The sequence below is a fragment of the Dipodomys merriami genome, unplaced genomic scaffold (genome assembly GCF_024711535.1).
Source record: "Dipodomys merriami isolate MVZ:Mamm:240054 unplaced genomic scaffold, mDipMer1.0.p SCAF_13, whole genome shotgun sequence".
NCBI classification, from domain to species: domain Eukaryota; kingdom Metazoa; phylum Chordata; class Mammalia; order Rodentia; family Heteromyidae; genus Dipodomys; species Dipodomys merriami.
In genome coordinates this window covers 42,148,597-42,170,835 of record NW_027202604.1, presented here as the reverse complement: position 1 = coordinate 42,170,835, position 22,239 = coordinate 42,148,597, and the positions used below count along the sequence as shown (strand labels likewise).

Here is a 22,239-nt window from a genome sequence, read left to right as displayed (position 1 = left end):
ACACACACACACACACACACACACACACACACACACACACACACCCAGAGCAGGGCACACACACACACACACACACACACACACACACACACACACACACACACACACACACACACACACACACACACACACACACACACCCAGAGCAGGGCAGGCCCCGGGGCTGCTCGGGTCTCCGGTGTCCATCTCCTTCCATGGTTCCACATCTCAGTGCCAGCTCCTGTCCTGGCCCAGACCTCCCTGGAGTGAAGAGGGTGGGCTTACGTAAGCTGTGTTTGAACGCTGGACAGACAGGGCTGTGGCCTCTCTCCCGTTCACCCCCCCAACCCCCCCTCTCCCAGGGATCCCACTTCCATCTGGGGCCAGGATGCACTCCTGGCCCTGCACAGGCAAGAGTGGCCATGGTTCCCGCAGCCAAGGAAGCAGTGTTGGAGGGGCTGCGGAGGGGGGCCTGGGGAGGGCGGTGGCTGTGGCCTGTGCCCGACCCTGTGTGTGCCGTATTGAGTCTGTCCATGTGCACCGGTGTGTGGCACTGGGGCGTTGGGAAACTGGAGTCCTGATCCTGCCTAGGGGTGACTTGGAGGTAAATCTTCCATCCAGCTACAGAACAAATAATCCCAGTGTTCTAGAAAGATGTGTGCTAAGACTCATCAGTGAATGTGGGGTGATCCTAGAGCCCCTCACACTGGGAGCGACGGTGATGGCGTAGCTGGTCTGCCGAGGCCCTCATGCGTGGCCACCATGCGATCGGAGGGACGCGGTCCCCGGGCACAGCCCATGGCCACACCCCGGCCAGGCCTGGGGGACAGCGGCCTGCCCACGGGCCTTTGCTTGGTGGTCTCAGTTGCTCTAACGGTGCCTGAGGCTGAGTGTCTGGTAGGGCATGTTCTTGGCTCAGGAGTCTGGTGGCTGGAAGCCCACCGGAAGCTACGTGGCTCTGGCTCCCAGCCAAGGGTCTTGGCCGCATTTCCACATGGCAGAGAAGCAGAAGTGGTTTTATTTTCTAACAACCTGGTCCTGTGAGACCAGCGTTACCCATGCACCAGGCGAAGCCAGAGACAAAACTGCCTCCCAGGCGGGTCTCAGCGCAGGCAGGGGGCGCCCCTGCCACACGGCTCCCAGCAGGGGGCGGCCTGGGGTGCCTGAACCTGCCCGGCTGCACATTCCTGCACGGTTTCCACTTCGGTCCTCCTCCTCCCTGGGGTGCACTGCCCTGTCCTCTGCCTCTGCTGCCCTCCAACCGCAGCCCCCATGGGGAGTGTGCTCAGCCCCGTGCCCCCAGGTGACCTGCCCCCAGGTGACCTGCCCCCAGGTGACCTGCCCCCAGGTGACATGTGACCCCAGGTGACCTGCCCCCAGGTGACATGTGACCCCAGGTGACCTGCCCCCAGGTGACTTGTCCCTGGGTGACATGTGACCCCAGGTAACCTGACCCCAGGTGACCTGCCCCCAGGTGACGTGTGCCCCCAGGTGACATGTGACCCCAGGTAACCTGCCTCCAGGTAACCTGCCTCCAGGTGATGTGTCCCCAGGTGACCTGCTCCCAGGTGACACGTGACCCCAGGTGACATGCCCCCAGGTGACGTGTGACCACACAGGTGACGTGACCTCACAGGTGACGTGACCACACAGGTGATGTGACCTCACAGGTGACGCGACCACACAGGTGACGTGACCTCACAGATGACGTGTGACCTCACAGGTGACGTGACCTCAGGTGACGTGACCTCACAGGTGACAGGTGACGTGACCACACAGGTGACGTGACCTCACAGGTGACGCGACCTCACAGATGACGTGTGACCACACAGGTGACAGGTGACGTGACCACACAGGTGATTTGACCTCAAAGGTGATGTGACCACACAGGTGACACGACCACACAGGTGACGTGTGACCTCACAGGTGACGTGACCTCACAGGTGACGTGTGACCACACAGGTGACGTGTGACCTCACAGGTGACGTGTGACCTCACAGGTGACGTGACCTCACAGGTGACGTGTGACCACACAGGTGACGTGACCACACAGGTGATGCGACCTCACAGGTGACGTGTGACCACACAGGTGACGTGACCACACAGGTGATGCGACCTCACAGGTGATGCGACCTCACAGGTGATGTGACCACACAGGTGATGTGTGACCTCACAGGTGACGTGACCTCACAGGTGATGTGACCTCACAGGTGACGCGACCTCACAGGTGATGTGACCACACAGGTGACGTGACCTCACAGGTGATGTGACCTCACAGGTGACGTGACCACACAGGTGACGTGAACTCACAGGTGATGTGACCTCACAGGTGACGTGACCACACAGGTGACACGACCACACAGGTGACGTGTGACCTCACAGGTGATGTGACCTCACAGGTGACGTGTGACCACACAGGTGACGTGTGACCTCACAGGTGACGTGACCTCACAGGTGATTTGACCGCAGGTGACATGGGTTGTGTGTGTCGTTGGCTCTGGAGTAGGACTTTGCTCAGTTGGTCAGTGTGGGTTTCAGTCAGTAACAGCGTGGCCAGCTCAGGAGCCGACAGGCACATGGACCCACGTCTGCAGGGCTCTGTGTGCCAGGTCCTGAAATCCAAAGGGAGCTCTCTCCACAGAGCCGACCGGCGCCTCTCCACCTCACGCAGCGCCGTGTCCACACTCCACGCTGCCCCCAGCCACGGCCGCCTCTCCACCTCACACAGCACCGTGTCCACGCTCCACGCTGCCCCCAGCCACGGCCCACGCTCCACGCTGCCCCCAGCCACGGCCCACGCTCCATACTGCCCCCAGCCACGGCCCACGCTCCACGCTGCCCCCAGCCACGGCCCACGCTCCACGCTGCCCCCAGCCACGGCCGCCTCTCCACCTCACGCAGCACCGTGTCCACGCTCCACGCTGCCCCCAGCCACGGCCCACGCTCCACACTGCCCCCAGCCACGGCCCACGCTCCACGCTGCCCCCAGCCACGGCCGCCTCTCCACCTCACGCAGCACCGTGTCCACGCTCCACGCTGCCCCCAGCCACGGCCCACGCTCCACCTCATGCAGCGCCGTGTCCATGATGCTCCCTGGCCAGTTTTTCTCCCCAGAATGGATTCACTTTCTTTGATTCAGATTAAATTGTACTTAAGTTCAGTTACTGTGTGAGTGCACGTGTGTGTGTGTGTGTGTGTGTGTGTGTGAGATTCTGATGGGGTGCCCAGGCCTTTTGTTTAGATTTACTTTGTTTTTGAGACAGGCTCTTGAGCTCCTTTCGCTGGGCTGGGCTTGTATCCTGCTTCACCTCCTGTGTCGTTCCTGAGCTGGCCTTTTCCTCTCCCACGTTGCAGCTGGGGACAGAAGGTGGCACCTCTGGCTCCGGAGGTCCAGTTACCTTTTCTTAAGGATTTGTGAAAGGGTTTCATCTCTGCGAGGGACACATTTCAAGGTGCCAGGACTCTGCTCTGGGCAGCCGACTGTTCTGAACTCAATGTCCGCCAATTTCTCAGCGGAATATTCGTTCCTGCCCACGCGTCAGGCCGTGGCCGTGGCAGGAGAACTTCCTGCCCACACATCAGGCTCATGCGGTGCCCGTGGACAAGCAGGCGACAAATGATAGGAAGGCAAGACTGGATGGCGACACGTGAGTGGCCGTGCAGGGGCACGGCGTGGCTTCGCCTTCTGCCGCAGTCCCTGGCTCCGGTGGAGGTGGGCATTGTCGCAGAAGGCTCTGTGGGGTCGGCATGTGAGTGCGTCCGTGGACGGGGCGTAGGCGCGCCAGCAGGCAGCAGACAGGCTGGTGTGTCCCGTGTGAGTCCCGCCTGGCCGTCTTCTCTGGTCCTGTGGACTACAGGGCAGCACTGTGCTGGTCCTTGGGAAGCAGTGTGGGTGGCCCTGGCCCTGTGGCGCGAGGCTACCAGAAAGCGCGGACGGCATAGCCAAGACTGCTACCTTGCTGCTGGGCCTGCGGGCCGGGCGCTCCTGGCCCCGGAGGGCGCCGGAGCCCGTCCGCACCCACGCTGCGCTGCCCCGCACGCAGAGGTCACCGCCGTCGTCGTCTTGTAACAATATCCACGCCCGAGTTACATTCTGCTACTTAACAAGAGTCTGTTCTGAAAACTGTGAAAGGAAAGCCAGTCCTTGCAGGCCGGAGCCGGGCCCCCCGCGGGGAGGCCCGAGGCTCCTCCCCCCGCACGGGCTGTGAGGTCTGTCCACTCCCTGGGACCGGCGAAGGCCTGACACATGCAGGTGCAGCGGCGTGTCCAGCGGGAGTGGGAGGGCTGCCCAGCGGGCACGCGTGGCCCGGCACAGCTCACGGGGACAGGGCGCCGCACGGCCGGAGTCCCATGCCTGCCGTCCTGCGGACTCAGTTTCAACACTCCACACCCAGAAGGGTGTTCCCCACGTGCTCAGTCTCTTGTCTGTTGTCAGTTCAGAGGATCAGGTCGCATCTGTATGTGTGTCCCTCCGCAGAGCCCTGGCCTCGGTCAGCCCCTGCCTGTGGAGGGATTAAAATCCAGGGGTTCAGGGAGTCTGCTCCACGTGGTGGGCTGGGGGGGAGGCAGTCAGGATGAGGAGCCTGGGCGGCAGGCGGGCTGGGCGGGGCTGGGGCTTGAGGCGTGTGGACTGGGTTTCCCAAGTCTCCAGCTGGAAATAGGACTTAGGCCCAGGCCTGCCGAGCTCACGCCCAGCAGAGCGGGGCAGGGTGGGCAGCCTCTCCCGAGCCCGTGCTGCCCGGTGAAGGCCGGGCCGTGTGTCCTCGGGCTTTGGGCTTCTCCCTGGGCAGGGAGCTTCGTTAGCTCAACTGAGAGCTGCTGTGGGCTCTACGTCAGTTCCTGGGGTTTGGAGCCCGGCCTGGGCTGCTGGCCCACGGCAGAGGTGAGGAGTCGCGGCTGCAGTGCCCCGGACCTGGAAGAGGCTCGGTAGCCATCCGCTCAGGTCCCCGAGGCCTTGGGGCCTGGCTACCTGGAGCGCTCAGCCCCCTGGCTGGGGAGTGACGCTGGCCCGATGCCTGGCTTGTGGCTGCCCGGTGGCCAGCCCGGGCTGGGGGGGGGCGCGGGCGGCCAGCCCGGGCTGGGGGGGGGCGGGCAGGGCCGGCTGTGCCCTCCTATCTCTGACCCATCCATGCCTCCTCTCCTCTCTGTCCTTCCTTTCCCAGTCGCCCCCGCCCCTCGGGTGCTGTGTGGGGAGGTTGTTGACAATTTGTGCATTAATCTCTCTGCCTGGGCGTCCTGGTCAGGTGGTGCTTATCAGAGCCTGCTCCTGTCAGGGGGGCCTTCCGGAGCCCGTGGCTGTGGGGAGGAGGCCTGCGGCGGCTGAGGCTACACGCCCGCGCGGCCGTGGCCACGGCCCCCACTGCCGCCTTCTTCACCACATCAGGATACAGAGCATTGCATGAATTCCGGTCTCAATGGAATTATTTCAGAATTCTGGTCAACCGCAAGCTCGGGGTATTTCACAAACTATCTATCACTGCTGTGTGGCGGGCAGGCCGGCGGGGGCGAGTAACGGACGCAGCCACCCAGGAGGCCGCCCGCCCCGCTGCCTCTCCTGGGTGCCCGGGCTCTTCAGGCCATGGCGGCCGTCCCTCCGGCCCCTGCCGGCTTGGGGGGCGGGGCCGGGGCTCGGGGGGCCAGCCATGGGCATGGAGCGGGCCCTGGGTTGGGGTTGGCTCCCATCTCTTCCCTGGGTACAAGAAGCTTAGGGGTGTCTCTGGGCTGGCTTCGGATCTTGATCTTCAGCTCTCAGCCGCTGGGGTAGCTGGGATCGTAGGTGTGGCGGCCGGTGTACGGCTTGGCCGTTAGAGTCTTCGCTCACGTTGCTCACTCTCTTCGTGCCGGGTGACACCTCCACTCTGTCTTCGCCCGAGCCCCACCCACCAGCAGACTCAGGCACACGAGAGGAAACTTCTGGGTTCTTCTGGCCCCAGGGGAGGAGTGGTGAAGTTTTCAGGGGATCCCTGCTCTGCTTACTGCTCCCCAAGTTCCTCCTCAAGCCCTGCCCCTCCTCTAGAGCAGGCAGGGGATAGCTGGAGCGGCGTGGGGCCAGGGGTCCTGGCGGGGAGCGCGGGCCTTGGTGCTGGGTGGAATGTGACAGAGGTGCCCAGACGGGCGTGGCCCCCTCCCCCCAGGACCCAGACCAGCTGTCCTGTTAATAGAGTGTCGGGGCACATGCAGGTGTGGCCCAGGGCTGGCCCGGGCGAGGGGGTGGGCTGCGGGGCCGGCCCGGGCGAGGGGGTGGGCTGCGGGGCCACGGTGGGCCGTGGGGCTGGCCCGGGCGAGGAGGTGGGCTGCGGGGCCGGCCCGGGCGAGGGGGTGGGCTGCGGGGCCACGGTGGGCCGTGGGGCCACAGTGGGCCACGGGGCCAGCCTGGGCGAGGGGGTGGGCCGTGGGGCCGGCCCGGGCGAGGGGGTGGGCTGCGGGGCCACGGTGGGCCGTGGGGCCACAGTGGGCCGCGGGGCCGGCCTGGGCGAGGGGGTGGGCCGTGGAGCTGGCCCGGGCGAGGGGGTGGGCTGCAGGGCCGGGAGGGCCTGGTGGAGGAGGGGGAGGGGTCTGGCAGGGCTCATGGTCAGATCCCCGGCAGAGCGTCCTGGGGTGAAGTCCACAGGGCCTCTGGAGACCAGACCCCTGTCCTTCCTGGGGCTGGCCAAACGGTTCTCCATACTGATTTGTTTTTCTTCTCTCTTATAAGATGTCTGCACGTCTCCCTCCAGCTCTGGGCCGTTGGGTGTCCCGAGGCCCACCGAGTGCGCCCGCAGCCCATCCGTCCCAGGCTGCCGCACCGCTGCCTCCTGCTGCCTCTCACCCGACACGCCAGCGGCATCATCTCCCACTTCATTTTAGAGATAAATTCTGGATTACGAGAAAGTAAGAATGGAATAGAAATCACTGTCTACCATTTACCCCACATCTACTGTTAACATTTTATTATTCTCTCTCTGTGTGTTTATTATATGTGTTTGGCATACTTTTTTTTTTGGTTGTGGGTCTTGAACTCTGGGCCTGGGCGCTGTCCCTCAGCTCTTCAGCTCAAGGCCAGCACTCTACCACTTGAGCCACAGCACCACTTCCATTTTTCTGAGTTATTTATTGGAGATAAGAGTCTCACAGACTTTCCTGTCTAGGCCGGCTTTGAACCTTGCTCCTCAGATCTCAACCTCCTTAGTAGCTTGGGTTATAGGTGTGAGCCAGTGGTGCCCGGCTTTTTGCTATTTTTCTTGAGACGGTCTTACTGTGTAACCAGGCTGGCCTTGAGTTCAGGATTGTTCGGCATTGGCATCTGGGAGCATGGACTGCAGGTACCCACAGCCATGCCTAACACAGTATTGGCCTCTCTGGCCTTTGACCAGCCATGTGGGCAGCACTGTGGCCAGTCCTCCTTGTTCCCACCATGTGCGCGTGTGTCAGTGGAAGGATACATCCTAGACCTGGGCTTGCTGGGTGAAAAGGCAGCTGCATGTGGCACTCATGGCTCCGTGGCACTCGTGGCTCCGTGGTAGGCCTGGATATGTGGCACTTGTGGCTCCGTGGTACTCATGGCTCTTTAACTCCGTGGCACTCGTGGCTCAGTGGTACTCATGGCTCTGTAACTCCGTGGTACTCGTGGCTCTGTGGTATGCCTGGCTCCATGGTACGCATGGCTCAGTGGCACTCCTAGCTCCGTGGCACTCGTGGCTCTGTGGCACTCATGGCTCCTTGGTACTCATGACTCTGTGGTACTCAAGCTCCGTGGTACGCATGGCTCAGCGGCACTCCTGGCTCTGTGGCACTCATGGCTCTGTAGCTCCGTGGCACTCGTGGCTCCTTGGTACTCATGGCTCTGTGGTACTCATGGCTCTCTGGTACGTGTGGCTCCGTGGTACTCATGACTCTGTGGTAGTCATGACTCCGTGGTATGCATGGCTCCATGGTACTCATGGCTCTGTAACTCCGTGGCACTCGTGGCTCATTGGTACTCATGACTCAGTGGCACTCGTGGCTCTGTGGCACTCATGGCTCCATGGTACTCATGGCTCTGTGGCACTCATGACTCTGTGGTACTCATGGCTCCGTGGTACTCATGGCTCCGTGGTACTCATGGCTCTGTGGTACTCATGGCTCTGTGGTACTCATGGCTCAGTGGTACTCATGACTCTGTGGTACGTGTGGCTCTGTGGTACTCATGACTCTGTGGTACTCATGGCTCTCTGGTACTCATGACTCTGTGGTACTCATGGCTCAGTGGTACTCCTGACTCAGTGGTACTCACGACTCTGTGGTACTCATGGCTCCGTGGCACTCCTGGCTCTGTGGTACTCATGGCTCATGGTACTCATGGCTCCGTGGTACTCATGACTCTGTGGTACTCATGACTCTGTGGCACTCAAGGCTCAGTGGTACTCCTGACTCTGTGGTACTCATGACTCTGTGGTACTCCTGACTCTGTGGTATGTGTGGCTCTGTGGTACTCATGACTGTGGTACTCATGGCTCTGTGGTACTCATGGCTCAATGGTACTCATGACTCCATGGCACTCATGGCTCAGTGGTACTCATGACTCTGTGGTACTCATGGCTCTCTGGTGTGCATGACTCCGTGGTATGCATGACTCTGTGGTACTCATGGCTCTCTGGTACTCATGGCTCTGTGGTACTCTGGCTCATGGTACTCATGACTCCGTGGTACTCATGGCTCTCTGGTCCACATGACTCCGTGGTATGCATGGCTCTGTGGTACTCATGACTCTGTGGTACGCATGGCTCTGTGGTACTCATGGCTCTGTGGCACTCATGGCTCTGTGGTACTCATGGCTCCGTGGTATGCATGACTCTGTGGTACTCATGGCTCAGTGGTACTCATGGCTCTGTGGTACTCATGGCTCAGTGGTACTCATGACTCTGTGGTACTCATGGCTCAGTGGTACTCATGGCTCTGTGGTACTCATGGCTCTGTGGCACTCATGGCTCTGTGGTACTCATGGCTCTGTGGTACTCATGACTCTGTGGTACTCATGGCTCTGTGGTACGTGTGGCTTCGTGGTACTCATGGCTCTGTGGTACTCATGGCTCTGTGATACTCATGACTCTGTGGTACTCATGGCTCAGTGGTACTCATGGCTCCGTGGTACTCATGGCTCTGTGGTACTCATGACTCTGTGGTACTCATGGCTCTGTGGTACTCATGACTCTGTGGTACTCATGACTCTGTGGTACGCATGACTCTGTGGTACTCCTGGCTCTCTGGCACTCATGACTCTGTGGTACTCATGGCTCAGTGGTACTCATGGCTCAGTGGTACTCATGGCTCAGTGGTACTCATGACTCTGTGGTACTCATGGCTCAGTGGTACTCATGGCTCAGTGGTACTCATGACTCTGTGGTACTCATGACTCTGTGGTACTCATGGCTCAGTGGTACTCATGACTCTGAGGTACTCATGGCTCAGTGGTACTCATGGCTCCCTGGCACTTTTGGCTCCGTGGCACTTTTGGCTCCGTGGCACTTTTGGCTCCGCAATAGGAGCTCCACACAGTGGCAGTGGGTCTGCATGTTGCCCACCTCACCGTGGATACCTGACCCCGGCTCAGAGAAGCACGAATCACAGTTTCATTTGACGTTGTCTTTACTTAGGTCTCTCTATGTAGCCCAGGCTAGCCTTGAACCCAGGATCCTCCTGTCTCAGCCTCCCAAGTGCTGGGATTAGACGTGTGCACCATCCTGTCTGGCTCAAATTTTTACTGCTATCCTGAAGTTTGCCCGTGAAACAACCAATTCCTGGATGAATTCACACAGTGCTCTTCTGTTCCAGTATTTTCCAGGCAGGTGTGAGAGTATGAGGAGGTATTCACAGACATAGGATGTGCGGTTGGCTTTACTTTTCTGTTTTTAATGTAGTTTTGTGGTGAAGGTGGTGTGCGGGGTTGCAGCTGCATGGTAAGGTGGTGTGTGGGTTGCAGCTGCATGGTAAGGTGGTGTGCAGGGTTGCAGCTGCATGGTAAGGTGGTGTGCGGGGTTGCAGCTGCATGGTAAGGTGGTGTGCGGGGTTACTGCTGCATGGTAAGGTGGTGTGTGGGTTACTGTTGCATGGTAAGGTGGTGTGCGGGGTTGCAGCTGCATGGTAAGGTGGTGTGCGGGGTTGCAGCTTCATGGTAAGGTGGTGTGTGGGTTGCAGCTGCATGGTAAGGTGGTGTGTGGGTTGCAGCTGCATGGTAAGGTGGTGTGCGGGGTTGCAGCTGCATGGTAAGGTGGTGTGTGGGGTTACTGTTGCATGGTAAGGTGGTGTGCGGGGTTACTGCTGCATGGTAAGGTGGTGTGCGGGGTTACTGCTGCATGGTAAGGTGGTGTGCGGGGTTGCAGCTGCATGGTAAGGTGGTGTGTGGGGTTGCAGCTGCATGGTAAGATGGTGTGCAGGGTTGCAGCTGCATGGTAAGGTGGTGTGCGGGGTTACTGTTGCATGATAAGGTGGTGTGCGGGTTGCAGCTGCATGGTAAGGTGGTGTGCGGGGTTGCAGCTGCATGGTAAGGTGGTGTGTGGGTTACAGCTGCATGGTAAGGTGGTGTGTGGGTTGCAGCTGCATGGTAAGGTGGTGTGTGGGTTGCAGCTGCATGGTAAGGTGGTGTGCAGGGTTACTGCTGCATGGTAAGGTGGTGTGCAGGGTTACTGCTGCATGGTAAGGTGGTGTGCGGGGTTGCAGCTGCATGGTAAGGTGGTGTGCGGGGTTACTGTTGCATGGTAAGGTGGTGTGTGGGTTACTGCTGCATGGTAAGGTGGTGTGCGGGGTTGCAGCTGCATGGTAAGGTGGTGTGCGGGGTTGCAGCTGCATGGTAAGGTGGTGTGCAGGGTTACTGCTGCATGGTAAGGTGGTGTGTGGGGTTACTGTTGCATGGTAAGGTGGTGTGTGGGTTGCAGCTGCATGGTAAGGTGGTGTGCGGGGTTACTGCTGCATGGTAAGGTGGTGTCCGGGGTTACTGCTGCATGGTAAGGTGGTGTGCAGGGTTACTGCTGCATGGTAAGGTGGTGTGTGGGGTTACTGTTGCATGGTAAGGTGGTGTGTGGGTTGCAGCTGCATGGTAAGGTGGTGTGCGGGGTTACTGCTGCATGGTAAGGTGGTGTGCGGGGTTGCAGCTGCATGGTAAGGTGGTGTGCGGGGTTACTGCTGCATGGTAAGGTGGTGTGCGGGGTTGCAGCTGCATGGTAAGGTGGTGTGTGGGGTTGCAGCTGCATGGTAAGGTGGTGTGTGGGGTTACTGCTGCATGGTAAGGTGGTGTGCGGGGTTGCAGCTGCATGGTAAGGTGGTGTGTGGGGTTACTGTTGCATGGTAAGGTGGTGTCCGGGGTTACTGTTGCATGGTAAGGTGGTGTGCGGGGTTACTGCTGCATGGTAAGGTGGTGTGCGGGGTTGCAGCTGCATGGTAAGGTGGTGTGTGGGGTTACTGTTGCATGGTAAGGTGGTGTGTGGGTTACTGCTACATGGTAAGGTGGTGTGTGGGTTACAGCTGCATGGTAAGGTGGTGTGCAGGGTTGCAGCTGCATGGTAAGGTGGTGTGTGGGTTACTGCTGCATGGTAAGGTGGTGTGCGGGGTTGCAGCTGCATGGTAAGGTGGTGTGTGGGGTTGCAGCTGCATGGTAAGGTGGTGTGCGGGGTTGCAGCTTCATGGTAAGGAGGTGTGCGGGGTTACTGTTGCATGGTAAGGTGGTGTGCGGGGTTGCAGCTGCATGGTAAGGTGGTGTGTGGGGTTACTGCTGCATGGTAAGGTGGTGTGCGGGGTTGCAGCTTCATGGTAAGGTGGTGTGCGGGGTTGCAGCTGCATGGTAAGGTGGTGTGCGGGGTTGCAGCTGCATGGTAAGGTGATGTGCGGGGTTGCAGCTGCATGGTAAGGTGATGTGCGGGGTTGCAGCTTCATGGTAAGGTGGTGTGCAGGGTTACTGCTGCATGGTAAGGTGGTGTGTGGGTTGCAGCTGCATGGTAAGGTAATGCGCACATTTCTTGTCCAACATGGTTTCTCCTGCTCCCCCTCCATGCGGCTGACTTTAAAAACACGTCCGCATAACAACGGAATGCATGAATCCTGTTCTGGTGCTGGTTAGCTTCATCAGGAGCTGGGGATGCGGGTGAGGTTGGCGGTGGGAAGGCAGGGGGGGCTCCGAGGCCGGCGGGGCTCCGGAGTGCAGGGGTGGTGGTGGCGGGCTTCACCCGCATGCGGTTGCTGCGCGGGCCCCAGCCTGTCCGCCCTCTGCACGGAGACTCCATCTTGTGCCCCTGGCAGGCCGAGGGCCGGCTCCCGTGCAGGGGCCTGTGCACCAGGGGCCACGGGCATGGTCTTCCTGGCCCCCAGCCCCATGCAGGATGGCAGATGCCCTTGTTTTAGTTTCTTGCATTGATTTAGTCCAACTTATGAAAGCCGTGTAAGCCAGTGGCTCATGACTGTCATTGTAGCTGCTCAGGGGGCTGAGAGCTGAGGATCGCGGTTCAAAGCCAGCCCGGGCAGGAAAGTCTGTGAGACTCCTATCTCCAATAAACCACCAGAAAACCGGAAGTGGCGCTGTAGCTCAAGTGGTAGAGCGCTCGCCTTGAGCTGAAGAGCTGACGGACAGCGCCCAGGCCCAGAGTTCAAGCCCCACGACCAACAAAATAAAAAATAAAAATGAAAGCATGTAGTTTCAAAATGTTTCAAAGTAACAAAGCCAAACCCAACCTCTCCAGGTCCGCTCCGCGCCGCCTCGCTGCTGTCCCTCCACCCCCTCCTTGCTTTCTTCCTTCCTCTTGCTGTCTCCGTCTCTGCTTCTCCCTCTCTCTGTTTCCTCTTCTTCAATTTCTCTTTTGACCCAATCTTAGACGGGCTCCTCACGGGAGGGGCTGCGGGGTGTAGCATCTTAGATCACTTTTGAGAATTTGCCGGAAGGGCAGCTGCCCGGACAGCTTCGGTGTCATTATCACTGCCGGTCATCTGGCCACCTTCGTTGCACTATCTGAAATGCTCTCAGGAAGTAGGAGGGTGTGGCCGAGGGCCGAAGCCACACAGAGCTGACCTGGTCCTTCTCGTGCGGGACAGATGCCCCGCACGGGCGGCAGGAGTGGGCACGGGAGGAAGGCTCCACCGAGAGATGCCGGAGCGTGTGACCGGGCAAGAGCCCGGAGAGCAAATGTCCGAGCTCCTGCGTGGTTGCTGTGCGGGCAGGGGCCATGGGTGATGGCGTCCACCCACAGACCACAGCACGGCACAGTGATGTCCACCCACAGACCACAGCACGGCACAGTGATGTCCACCCACAGACCACCCGTCCTGTGGTTTCTACACATGGCTCTGCTCGCCAGGATGAGAGGCAGCAATGCTCTAACACCCCGGGCGCTCGGGAGGATGGCCGCGCAGTAACAAACCACCCGCGCCGTCCCCGCCTCCCCCGGGGTGGCGTTTGTTCGGCTCCGTCACGGCGGGGGCCGGGGCTGGTGCGCCGAGCCCCCTCGGGCCCGGCTTGCGCCCTGTGCCCGGCGCGGCCGTGTCGGCGCTGGCTTGCAGCGTGTGGAGGGGCAGCAGTCCTGGTCCTGAGGCTCCTCTGTCCTCCCATGTGCGTTTCTCCCTCCTCCTCTGGCGGTAGCCGAGCTTGGAGTCAGGGCCTGGCGGTTGTGGGCAGGTGCGCACCGGCCGAGCTGACCTCCAGCACCGTGCGTGGGCCTGTGGGGCGCCGCGTGCTGCCTCAGCTTCCCGCGTGGGCCTGTGGGGCGCCGCGTCCTGCCTCAGCTTCCCGCGTGGGCCTGTGGGGCGCCGCGTCCTGCCTCAGCTTCCCGCGTGGGCCTGTGGGGTGCTGCATCCCGCGTGGGCCTGTGGGGCGCTGCGTCCTGCCTCAGCTTCCTGCGTGGGCCTGTGGGGCGCTGCGTCCTGCGTGGGCCTGTGGGGCGCTGCGTCCTGCCTCAGCTTCCCGCGTGGGCCTGTGGGGCGCTGCGTCCTGCCTCAGCTTCCCGCGTGGGCCTGTGGGGCGCTGCGTCCTGCCTCAGCTTCCCGCGTGGGCCTGTGGGGCGCTGCGTCCTGCCTCAGCTTCCCGCGTGGGCCTGTGGGGCGCTGCGTGCTGCCTCAGCTTCCCGCGTGGACCTGTGGGGCGCTGCGTCCCGCGTGGGCCTGTGGGGCGCTGCGTCCCGCGTGGACCTGTGGGGCGCTGCGTCCTGCCTCAGCTTCCCGCGTGGGCCTGTGGGGCGCTGCGTGCTGCCTCAGCTTCCCGCGTGGACCTGTGGGGCGCTGCGTCCCGCGTGGGCCTGTGGGGCGCTGCGTCCTGCCTCAGCTTCCCGCTGATCTGGGGGCCAGCAGAGCTGCCCTCTGAGGAACGATCTGCCGCTGACCACGGTGACTGTGGGGTGGCGGGACCATCTCCAGACGCTTGGCGCTCAGCCCGCCCTCCGCCATGACTTAGTATTGATTGATTGATTGATTTGCTGTTGTTTATTTATTATTTGCCAGTCCTGGGCTTGAACTCAGGGCACTGACCCTGAGATGCTTTTGCTCAAGGCGAGTGCTCTACCACTTGAGCCGCAGCTCCGCTTCTGGCTTTTTCTGTGTATGTGGTGCTGAGGAATGGAACCCAGGGCTTTGTGCATGGGGGGCAGGCGCGCTGCCCGAGCCACCTTCCCAGCCCCCGTGACACATTTATGATTACTATGACTATAACAGCGAAGCAGACGGTCCCAAGGTAGAGTGGTACACTAAATGTTTGAGCTTCATGATGGTGTTCAGATGACATGCGTCCAGAAGACAGGGAGCTTGAAGTCCTGCAGTGAGTCCTGGGCCTCCCGCTTGGGGCTGGGCCAATGGCAGCCGCTCCCTTCCTGTGGCTCTACCAGTCTGTGGGTAATTCAGGAATCTGCTCAGTCAGCCTCTCTTTTGTCCCCCCTGCTCTCCTCCTTCTGGGTGCCGGGCTGGCACCCAGGGCTGCCAACGTGAGACACGCATTCACCCAGCTCACCACGGGGATTCAGAGATCTGACAACTCCTCTTCATCCCAGGGCAGCCGTGGTTCTGCGCTGGATGGACGGGTTTCTGCGAGGTTAGCATCAACGCGGGCCCGGAGAGAGCGCTGGCTGCAGCCTGGCCTTCTGCTGGCCTGGCTGTTCCTGGTGGCGTGTGTTTTGGAAAAGGAGTCAAATGCAAACAGTTTTATAGTTTGTATTCAGGTGACCTGTCCTGTCAGGTAAAGGCAGGTCTGTGTAACCCTGAGTCAGGGCCAGGGCTGGGCTTGGAGCGTGGACCTTCCCCAGGGTAACCCCGGGACAGCCCCCACACCTACGTCTGATTCCTGGTCCTTCAGCAAGGCCCGGAGGGCACTGTCCCCCCAGGAGACGGGTGGGCAGGGACAAGGGCAAGGAGCGGCGTGAGGCCGGCCCCTAGTGGCTCCGGTCAGCACAGGCCCTGGACGTGGGCCGGCATGGCCACTTATTCTCAAAGGCGTCCCTGCCTCCCGGCCACCTCCACCGCGGGGCTCTGCCTGCCGGGCCCTGCACACGCAGATTCTGCTCACACGTAGCTCCTTCCCCTCACCTCCCACCACGGGGCCTCCACGCACCACGCTCCGGCGTGACCCGGTGCTAATCAAAGCACTATCAACTCACGGAAAACCGTGGACGTGGCAAACGCGTGGGCGCTGGAGGAAGCCCGTCTGCCAAGGGGTGGCTAGGCAGCCACGGCGCCATTGCCGAGACAGGCAGCTGAAAGGTGATTTCAGGACACTCGATGGCTGCCCCCCTGCTGCTGAGCCTGAGGGACAGAGGGTCACGGCGGGAGGTGGTGGAGCAGAAGCACTCACCTCAGGCAGCCTAGTGTGTGTGTGTGCACGCGCATGTGTGAGTGTGCGTGTGCATGTGTGGGAGAGAATGCAAGAGTGAGTGTGTGCTGGAAAGGCAAGCCTTCGACGCTGTGCCCCGTGAGCTCTCTAACCAGGGTCTCTGTTCCAGTCTTACCACTTTCCAATTTCGAATGCATCAGTGGATCAACCGCCGGCTGGAGCAGAGTCCTCAGGATGCAACCGTCTCTGGAAGGAGCCTCCCAGCCCTGCCAGAAGGTACACCCTCGTTTCTGTCTCTCCATCCAATCACATTGGCAGTCAGGTTAATCACCATAGCACCTGCTAAAAGTTTCCGTGCATTTGGAGAAACCACAGAGGCCGTGAGAAGACCTGTGATTTCCTGGGGTCGGGGAGGCGGCAAAGTCGCCAGGGCCGGCCGGCCCTTGGTTTGTTGGTGAAAGGTCTAAGAATGGAGCAGAGGAGTTTCTCGGTGTGCAGCAAAGTGTGAGTGAGGCAAGGCACTCTCGTGGGGCAGCTTCAGAGTCACGGGGACCCCACAGTGACAAGGAGGCGGCCATCACTCATTCCTGCCACCTGCCAGGTTGGGGAGATCCTGTCTTGCATGATGAGCCTACGACGTCATTTCCCAAGGGTGGACAGGGGCTGTGGGACGGCAGGCCTGAGTAGCAGGCCAGTGTGTGCTTCTCATCACCCACGTCACCATGGTCAGGCTACAGCCTTCCCAACACTGCCCAGACCTGCGCGGGGCACGGGGCATGCAGGGCTGGAGTTCTGTGCGGTGACACCGCAGTGTGCTGCTGTAGTTAGAGGTGGACAGATCCTGAGCAGTGACACCGCAGCCTGACACTGTAGTTAGTGGGGACAGATCCTGAGCGATGACACTGCATTGTGACGCTGTAGTTAGTGGTGGACAGATCCTGAGCAGTGACACCGCAGTGTGACACTGTAGTTAGAGGTAGGTATATCCTGAGCGGTGACACCACAGTGTGCTGCTGTAGTTAGTGGTGGACAGATCCTGAGTGGTGACACCGCAGTGTGACGCTGTAGTTAGTGGTGGACAGATCCTGAGCGGTGACACTGCAGTGTGCTGCTGTAGTTAGTGGTGGACAGATCCTGAGCGGTGACACCGCAGTGTGACACTGTAGTTAGTGGTAGGTATATCCTGAGCGGTGACACCGCAGTGTGCTGCTGTAGTTAGTGGGGACAGATCCTGAGCGGTGACACTGCAGCCTGACACTGTAGTTAGTGGTAGGTATATCCTGAGCGGTGACACTGCAGTGCTTGGCCCCGGGCCTTCCTCCTCTCCCGAGTCCAGGCTGACCCTGCCTGAACCCTCATGTCCCCTGTGTGTGGGGCCCGATGCTGCGTGGGGTCACTCACTGGCAGCTGAGCCCCGCAGGCAGGTGTTGGGGCTGGAGAGGCTGCGGTGGGGAGATGGATGGTAAGTAGGAGTTCTGCTCTGTTGTGTTGTAAACCTGAAACTTCTCCAAAGATAGAGATTATTGAAAAATATTACAATTTGGAAGTGAAACAAGAAGACTTCCCCGGAACTGGGGAGGCAGCTCCTGCCCTCCTCTCCCTGTGTGTGGTCCGCGGATGCACTCACTCCTACAGCACCCTAGCGTGTGCGTGCACAAGCATGAACAGGTGTGCACACCGTCCTATACACACCTACACCCAGCTTCCAGTGTGAGTCCCACGCGGGCATTTTCTCCTCCTCTCAGCGTCTGTGTTGAATGGAAACTGCACACGCTGCGGTGTATGTTGCCGCCTCCACACTGCCTGGGTGTCACGCATGCCCGCAGCGGGGCCCCTCCGGGCCGGGCGGCGCTGGCCTCCGTGCTGCTGGGCTGGCAGGGCTCAGCTCTTCTCTGCCCAAGTAGCCTCCTGCTCCAGCCTCAGCCCTGGGGCCTCCCGATTAGGACTCCCCTCGCGTAGTTCCCCATGTGGCTCAGGAGGCCCAGAGTGGCTTCACACACCTCGGCCACCCTTCCGCCCTGGCCGTCCCTTCCGCGAGCACTGCCCAGCTGGAGCTTCGCATGGGGCCTTTGGATGGGAAGGAGATAGGACACAGGGTAACGCCGTGCACCTGTACTGTGGCGAGAGAGAAAGGAGACACACCACAGGCACGGAATTGGACTGCAAGTGTGAGCTCTGTCTTGTGCTAAATGTGAAGGGTGTTTTATGCTGGGTGTTCAAGAGCGGCCGGAAACAAGGCCACGCGCGAACACCCCGTGTCTCGTTTGTGGTCTCTAAATGCCAGGCCTCTAAATGCCAGGCCTCCCTGAAAGAGCGGCAGAGGTTCTGAGTCAGGGCAGGGCCTGTGCAGAGCGAGTGTGAGCAGAGTGTGAACTCACCAGAGCCGGGAAGGGTGGGAAAGTCTGGGGAGGGGCTCAGCGCAGAGCCCCGGCACACGCGAGGCTCCCGCCCCACCCCGTGCCAGAGAACACAAGGCAAACCCCAAACCCACAACGTCTCAAGAGTGCTCAGGGCGTGGTCCTCGCGGAGGGCTCTGGGCAGTTGGTCTGGTCTGTGTCTGTGCCCTTTCCACAGCCCGGGGCGCCGGGGTGAGCTAGGCTGGCCCTGAGGAAGAACAGAGGTCAGGATGGAGGTGTGGGACCTGCTCCCTCCGGACAAGGCCCGTGGGAGGCAATGCTGTGGCCCTGGCTTCGCAGACCTTATTTGGGAGATGCCAGGCACACAGGTATGTGACGGCGTTCTCGTTCACCTTTTCTCAGTTTCCCCATTACACTCAAACAGTGCCCTTCATCCTGTGGAGAAAGGCCGAGGAAACACCGATGTCTGTGTGGGCCGCAGGGCGCCCAGGCCCAGGCCCAGGCCGCATCCAGAGTCCTCGCCTGGGGGGCACCGCGGCCTGGGGAGGCCCCAGCCCTGCGCTCCCTTGTCACAGGCAGAAGAGGCCGGATGAGCCATGAACCAAGAGGAATTCCCTGAGCAAGCTCCAGCCACCTCGCCCGCCTGGCCCTCCTCCCCCTCCTCGCCCCTCCCCTCCTTCCCCGTCTTCCCCCCTCCTCACCCCTCCTCCCCCTCCTCGCCCCTCCTCGCCCCTCCTCGCCCCTCCTCACGCCTCCTCCCCCTCCTCTCCCCTCCTCACCCCTCCTCCCCCGTCCTCTCCCCTCCTCCCCCGTCCTCTCCCTTCCTCAGCCCTCCTCGCCCCTCCTCCCCCTCCTCTCCCCTCCTCCCCCTCCTCTCCCCTCCTCACCCCTCCTTGCCCCTCCTCTCCCCTCCTCTCCCCTCCTCTCCCCTCCTCCCCCGTCCTCTCCCTTCCTCCCCCGTCCTCTCCCTTCCTCAGCCCTCCTCGCCCCTCCTCGCCCCTCCTCCCCCTCCTCTCCCCTCCTCACCCCTCCTCTCCCCTCCTCACCCCTCCTCTCCCCTCCTCGCCCCTCCTCCCCCTCCTCTCCCCTCCTCGCCCCTCCTCTCCCCTCCTTGCCCTCCTCAGCCCCTCCTCTCCCCTCCTCTCCCCTCCTCTCCCCTCCTCCCCCTCCTCCCCCTCCTCTCCCCTCCTCTCCCCTCCTCTCCCTCCTTGGCCTCCTCAGCCCCTGGCATCCGCAGGCTTCCCTGGGCCCCAGCATCTCCTTCCTTGAGGCCAGGCTGCAGTTTGTTCACCGGGAGGATGGCCTCGTCCGCGTCTGGGCCCCGTCTCATCACACGGCGTCCCCTTGCTTCCTCGTGGTGCAGGGATGTGCACTGCCCTGGCGGCAAACCCGGAGACCCTGGCCGGAGCCGTCACCTGCCGTTCCGACGTTCAGCCTAGAAAACAGCAGGACAAGTGGACCTGTTTTTTCTACAAATAACTGAGACTCAGGTGTTTTCTTGTAACAAAGTAAGCATACTGAGACAACCCTCCCCACGCATGCACGCACACACGCATGCACACACACGCACACGCACGCACGAGTACACCATCCACAATGTTCACGGGATTCTGTGGCCTGGTAATGGCTGAGTATAAGGACATGCATAGTGAGATCGATCAACATCATTCTTTCGAGGTGCTTTTTAGCCTGTGTAGCCTAGGCTAGCCTTGAACCTGAGCGCCTCCCGCCCGGCCTCCGGGGTGCTGGCACCCAGCCCTCACCATGGATGGACCGGGGCAGCGTCAGCACTGCCACGGCTCGCCCAGTTATTCCTCTGTGAACGGCGGGGCACTCGCACTGGCAGATGGGCACCCAGCTCCTCAAGCGCAGGGGTGGCGCCGGGCCTGCCCGCGGGTGGGAGGCCGGGGGCTGGGCAGGGCCTCCCGTGCTCCGGGCGCCAGCCGGGGGAGGCATAGCTATGTCCACAGGAAAGATGCCCACCGGGGCCCCGAGCAAGGGGGGAGGAGGAGAGCGCCGGGCGAGGAGAGGAAAGCGAGGTGGCCGGGCGTTCCCACAAGCCACAGGCATCCGGGATGGTTCTGGAAGTCTGGGCTGGACTTGGGCAGGGGTCTCGGCCAGGGGTGGGTGTAGGTGGCCGAGAGGGGCTGCGGGCTCAGACTGGGGTCTTAGGCCTGTCCAGAGGGCGGCTCTTCCTGCCACAGGAAGGCTGGAGCCAGGCGTCAGGGCCTGGCCTTTCTCGGGGCTCTGAGCCTCATCTCGCTTCTGCGGCGGTATTTCCCCCCCCCCCATCTCTTTTTAATAAAATAGCTTGGAAGCGCCCGGCGCATCGCAGCAGCACACCGGTGCAGAGAATGTCCCCTGTCACCGCACTGCCTGCCTTTATTTGACGTGTCTGGCCAGCTGTCTCCCGTGACAAGCCTCTTTCAGAGAGAATTATTCATCCCCCGCAGCCCCGCCTGCCGCAGCCCGGCTCTCGCAGGTGTGAAGACAGGCCTGGCCTTTGTGTGGGAGGCCCCCCTTCCCCTGCTGGACCCCCTCCAGGCCCGTCAGGACTCCGCACAGCTCCGCCGTGCACAGGGCCAGCGTCCCTGTCATCTGGGCGCCTCTAATCTCCCCCTCCACAAAGGGCAGCTCTGTCAGTCAGGGGACGGCAGAAGAGCCCGGGCCCAGGGCCTCGTGATAATGCTCCCGCCGTCCAGCAGGGGCAGCCACAGCCCTCCAGTGGGAGGCAGGGGCAGGAGAAGGCGGGCAGGCGCCTGCGCTCAGGGAGCAGAGTGGACGTCAGGTGGAGGCCGGAGTCAGGGAGGAGAGTGGACGTCGGGCAGGGGCCTGGGCCCATCAGAGCCAGGGAGCTGAGCTCATCTGTCAGTGAAGTGGAGCTCGCTGGCTGTGTGTGGCAGGGTCAGCCGTGGCTGTGCAGGGAAGGTGGAGGGCTGGGTGGCCTCTGTAGGCCGTCCATGAAAGGAGGCTAGGCCTGCACCACAGGCCCCTAGCACACACCAAACCCTCCTCTGCCTCCCCACTGGAGGGGCGTGGGCACACTGGGCGCTGGGGAGCTGGGCCCGAGGACCCCCAGCCGGCCCTGTGCACGTGGACGAGGTGCCTGTGACCGCGCCGGTGGGCAGGGCCGCAGGGCACGGCGGTGCTCTCTGCGGTCCTCCGGGGAGGCCTGGCTGAGGCTGCCGGCGCTGCAGTGTCGCCGTCTCCCTTGGACATGGATTGCAGGAGACCGGAGCTGCACGGTGGCCTGGCATCTCCTCAGCTCCGTGGGGTCACATCTGGGGCGTGCTGGGTCCCCGAGCCCGACTGCCGCTCCGACTGCTGAGCCTCAGGCTTGGGCCCCGCAGGGCTGAGCTTTGCCGGGTAGGGGGCTGGCCGGGGCAGGCAGGGCTCCCGGAGGCCCCGGGCGCTGCGGGGGGGGGGGTCCTCCCGGGAACCCTGAGCCAGAAGCTGGCCCCCTTTCTCAGACTGAACAGCAGGGGTGGGCGCCAGCTCTGAGCTCCTCCTGCCAACGAGCGTCCTTCCTGACCCAGCCCAGGACAACGGGCAGACAGCGCCGCCACGTAGAGGCCCCGCTGCGGGGCCACGGCCACCTGGACCAGCCCGGGCGCAGTGTATGCCACAGTGTGTTCCAGAATGGCTGTGTAGCAGGCATCTCTGAACGCACGGGTCTTCAGCGTGAGTGTGCTTGGGGCCCCGGGACCCGCCGGGGCGAGGGCGTGAGGGCACGCGCGCCCCTCCCCCGGCTCCATGCAGGACCAGGAGCTCTGCAAGGACAAGGGTCAACGCCCGTGTCCGCGGTGGTCCAACCCGGAAGCGTCATCGGGAAGGACCAGGGCCTCGGTCTGTGGGTTTCGCGGGCAGGGGCCGGCCTCAGCCCAGGCCCAGCCTGGAGAGGCTCCCGCTGAAGCTCAGCTGATAACCGGCTACGGCTTGATCGACAGGCAATGTTTGGAATGTCATGGATCTCTGCACCAGCCATGAAATGAACAATCCTTCTTCCCTGAGGGCGTGCCATATTTATCTTTTAAAGGACAATAGCCTGGCCCTTTCTGGCTGGGGGTGAAACCGAGGCTGGCGCAGGCCACAGGCTGGGCCCCTGAGCCGCACCCGGCCCTTCGTTCACTCGTGCTCGGAGGGAAGGGGCCTGGT

General features: G+C 61.7%; 1 protein-coding gene across 1 annotated transcript; it reads left to right on the top strand.

The window, feature by feature from the left end:
• Positions 1-1,251: 1,251 nt before the first annotated feature.
• LOC138824499 (mucin-7-like) lies at positions 1,252-3,113 on the top strand. The gene is made up of 3 exons (XM_070018372.1): positions 1,252-1,327; positions 1,424-1,487; positions 2,621-3,113. Exons 1-3 carry the CDS (start codon positions 1,252-1,254, stop codon positions 3,111-3,113), a joined length of 633 nt encoding a protein of 210 aa, XP_069874473.1.
• The last annotated feature ends 19,126 nt before the right edge of the window (positions 3,114-22,239 follow it).